The 4,433-nt window shown below is 37.5% G+C and overlaps 1 protein-coding gene across 1 annotated transcript in view; it reads left to right on the top strand.

The window, feature by feature from the left end:
- The window catches only part of LOC106873219 (protein prickle), a 350,713-nt gene that overhangs the window by 248,055 nt on the left and 98,225 nt on the right, over positions 1-4,433 (top strand). The window contains exon 3 of the mRNA XM_052977859.1: positions 1,798-1,978. Within this exon, the coding sequence (XP_052833819.1) occupies positions 1,798-1,978 (181 nt within the window). The remainder of the gene's footprint in view (positions 1-1,797; positions 1,979-4,433) is intronic.

Genomic DNA, 4,433 nt, shown 5'->3' with positions numbered 1-4,433 from the left:
TGTGTGTGTGTGTGTGTGTGTGTGTGTGTGTGTGTGTGTGTGTGTATGATGATGATGTTTTTGTGTGCACAGTTTGTGACAGACCATGCCTTTATTTTGCTGGGCTCAAATCTCATTTGCGGACCCATGAGAAACGAACCTCCACCGACTACTTTGCCTACATACCTGTGCATGCCATAAGGTCTGCAAATCTAACAGAGGCCTCAAAAGAAATTTTAAGATCCACAAAGATCAGAACTTAACTGCAGCTCTTGGTGGTCCAAACCGTATATGCAATCTCTGTGGGTGTCTTTTCAATACATTGTCTGGTTTAAAAAGTCACATCAGATGTCATGATGGTTCTAAGGTGTAGGTATAAGAGGTGGCCAGACTCTGCATAAGGGTTAGACAACCACCATATGATGATGGTGGTTGCTTCATCTTGGCAGGTGATAGCCGTCCCATCAACACACACACACACCCCACACCCCATCACACAGCACAATCCCTCCGTTGATGACTTTTAAGACCAGCTGATGACTGACAGGGTTTAAAACACAAATGACAGATATTATTTATGTTTCTCCCATGTCTTTGCTCTTTTGGAATCTGATTCTGAAGGGAATGTTTTTGTGATCTAGAATATGTGTTTTAAGTTCAGATATTGTCTTACAAGCTTTGTGACACGTGACACAAGTCGTAAGAAGCCGTTGGTGTTCAAAATTATTATCTACCTGAGCATTTCGATTTTCATGTGACGTCATATGATTCACGTGTCCTGCTTTTCAGAACACGATCACACACACATATATGCATATATATAGGGACGTTGATACAACCAGGAAAAATAGAACTCAAAATATGAGTACATGTATAGTTTTTATTAATATTTAGTAAAAGAGAGTGACTCAAGGTCCGAGAGTTTCGTGCGCTGGTACTTATCAAACTAGTGTGTGTGTGTGAGAGAGAGAGAGAGAGAGAGAGAGAGAGAGAGAATCGACCTCAATACGTTTTGCCTGTAACGCTGCAGACCCTACCTATTCACCACCCTAATAATGATGATGTGTACTATAGATACAAGGCCTGAAATTTGGGTGGGGAGGGAACTAAGTTGATTTACATCGTTACTCAATGTAGGCCCCTACTTTATTGATCCCAAAGGATGAAAGGCAGAATTTGAACTAAAAACGCAAAGACAGTTAAAATGCTGCGAAACATGTTGTCTATCGTGCTAACGATTCTGTCAGCTCGTCGCCTTATCGAATAATAATAATAATAATAAATAATAATAATAATAATAATCCGTTCTACTGGAGGCACAAGGCCTCGTATTGCGGGTGGTGGAGGGAAAAATTCGATTACATCGACCCCAGTGTTTCACTGGTTCTTAACTTATCGACCCCGAAAGGATGAAAGGCAAAGTCTATCGGCGGAATTTGAACTCAGAACGTAGCGACGAGCGAAATACCGCTAAGCATTTCGCCCGGCCTTGCTAACGACTCTGCCAGCTCGCCGCCTTTATTATTATTATTATTATTATTATTATTATTATTATTATTATTATTATTATTATTATTATTATTATTATTATTATTATTATTATTATTATTATAATAATAATAATAATAATAATACCAACAACAGCAACAATTTTTCTTTTTTGTTTATTATTGTTATATTTTAATTCTATTGTTTTAAGTATTTTTGTAAATTTATTTCATTTTCAAATTTAATTTTTATTTCCTTTTTTGAATATAGTTGTGTTTATCATTGTTTAAAGGCGAAGAAAATTCATTGAAGCATTTGCTTGTATTTCAGGAAAATCTGCTTACATTGCAAGTGCCCCTACGAAATTCACGATCTGGGAGGTGTTACAGAAAAGGAAAAACATCCGGATAAAACTGTTCATAATGTGAAGCGAAATTCAACTTCCGACGATGATAGCGGCTGTCCGCTGGAGGAATTTACATGGGTGCCGCCAGGACTGAAACCCGAGCAGGTGAGTGAGAATCTTGTTCCCTTTCAAGCTTCTTATATTTCCGAAATAGTCTTCCGGATTGTGATTCTAATGTTGTAACACTCTTATTAACATGATACCTGGTGTCTGGCGAGCGTTCATTCCTTCTGCAACGTATTTTCATAGCAAACCTCTTTATACGAAGCCTTCGTAATCATCTCAGCACGATGTATTTTTTAACATAACACTTTCTAACCGAATCAACTCCATTACTTTCCTCGCATTTCACCAACTTTGCCGCAAGAATTTCATACCTTTCGGTACATTTAACCGAAATTCTCATTTGTTTTTTTACTTTTGTTTGTTTTGTTATGTGTCTTTTGTTTTTATATGTTTTGTGAGTTCTAAAATCGTGGTAGAGGATTTATTTATTTTATTTTATATCGCAATATAAGAATAATAGCGTCTTTAATCACATGTCTCCAGTGGACCAATCACTGCCTCTACATGATTTTTGATAGCAGAGTTTAGTATAATCTATTCTAAAGGCCGCTGAAAAATCGCCATGATCTGTACTCTCACCCCAGTGATGTCGTCTGTCTCTGTAAGATACATAATTTATCTCCTGCTGTCTCTGTTTGAAGAGTTCTAAGCTTGTTGCTGTTGATGGTGCTATGTAGCTTTGGTCATTCTTCATCCAACAGACTTCGGCATGAGAAAATAAACAAGGTTCTGTGTGGTCAACCAGCAAAGACTTGCTAGAAAAACACATGCATAATCCCTCCAGATTACACCCTATTGGTTTCAAAACTAGAAGGGCACATTTAGATAATATAGTCCAAGATATATTATGCTATTAACGGTCATACCTCTGACTAGAAGTCTACTTGGAAGATGTGGTTAAACAACAGCAACAATGGCGACGACGATGACTTGACAAGATACGAAGCAATGACGAGTAAAATGAATTGAAGTGATCGCGAATATTCATCGAAGTCGTTCGTTCAATACAGATTAATAAACTATATCTAATCAATGTCAGTTTGTCATTTGTGTCATTGATCTTGACATTTTAAACACCTGCAACGAAATACACAAACTTCTTACAATTACAGGGAAACCATAATTCCACTCAATTCTATTTCAAAACCCAACCATCAATTTACATTCTTCACCTTACTATCAAACATTGTCAATACATAACAATTTTCCCTCTTTCTCTCACCCTCTCTCTTTCTCTCTTTCCTTCTCTCCCTCTCTTTATCTCTCTCTCTCTCTCTCTCTCTCTCTCTCTCTCTCAATAGATGCACCACATTGCCTAAAGGCAGAAGAACCTTTTTTTACTAAGCAGTACGAAATCTACGTGAATCCTTAACATTAGAGAATGTGTGACAAACGATGTGTGTGTGTGTCTGTCTGTCTGTGCGTGTGTGTGTGTGTGTGTGTGTGTGGTGTTATGAATTCATCTCCTTTGTTCTTCTTCTGCATTCTCTCCTTTTCTCATCCATCAATCTCTCTGACAGCTCCTTCAACTCAAAACCTTGCCATCGTTGTTTCTATCATTTTTCTTCATAGATTCCGTTGCAACACAACCAATCGCAACCAATTATCTTAACTCCTACTTCTCGATTGGCCCCAGATATTCCCACCCCTCCTCTCCCCCATTCTTCCCACTTCTCTCTCACATTTAAAAAAAATCACCTCCAGTTTCGATTTATCTTTGGAATCTAGCGTTTCATTTCGACACCATACATATCAACACACACGCATATGCATATATATATATATATATATATATGCGTGTATGTATGAATGAATGCATTTCTAACTTTTGTCTTGTATATACGGTTGTGTTCTTAGAATATAAATGATATTAACAATAGCATCTTGATTTTCAGTCGTAGATCCGTACAATTCTATGAGGTTATATAGAACTATAGAAGTCTAGTTTTACCTTGGGCCTTCAACACGTTATTAGGGCGTCCGGTTTTATTCCTGACATGTCTTTAGTGTGTCTTGGCAGAACATCTCACCTCTAAGGCTCTGATTGATGAAATCGAAAGGGTATATATACCTGACATACGCCATTACTTCGGCTGTTTTAAACCTGGCGGAGACCATCCCTCGTTACGTTCGATAAGAGCCAATTGCATCCACAACAATGACATACAGGAGAGCCGACCCTACTACAGAACTGGTATTTTACTGTCGACGCGGAAAGGGTGAAAAGCGAAGATCTCCTCAGCCGGAATTGAACATCAATTGCAGGCGACAAAACGATTATCAACGTGTCATCGGATGCTCTAACGATTATGCAAATTCGCCATGTTTCTGTCTCAAGAGTTATACAAAAACATGCGTCTATGTAATTATATACAGTTGAACATTCCTGTCTGCTTATTTCCAACTCTACATGAATATGCTATTATATTTAGCCGCTCATACTTATCTATATATATATATATATATATATATATATATATATATATATATATAT

Source organism: Octopus bimaculoides, chromosome 1 (genome assembly GCF_001194135.2).
Source record: "Octopus bimaculoides isolate UCB-OBI-ISO-001 chromosome 1, ASM119413v2, whole genome shotgun sequence".
Classification (NCBI taxonomy): Eukaryota; Metazoa; Mollusca; class Cephalopoda; order Octopoda; family Octopodidae; genus Octopus; species Octopus bimaculoides.
The sequence above is the reverse complement of the archived record's forward strand: the minus strand, read 5'-3'. Positions and strand labels throughout refer to the sequence as shown.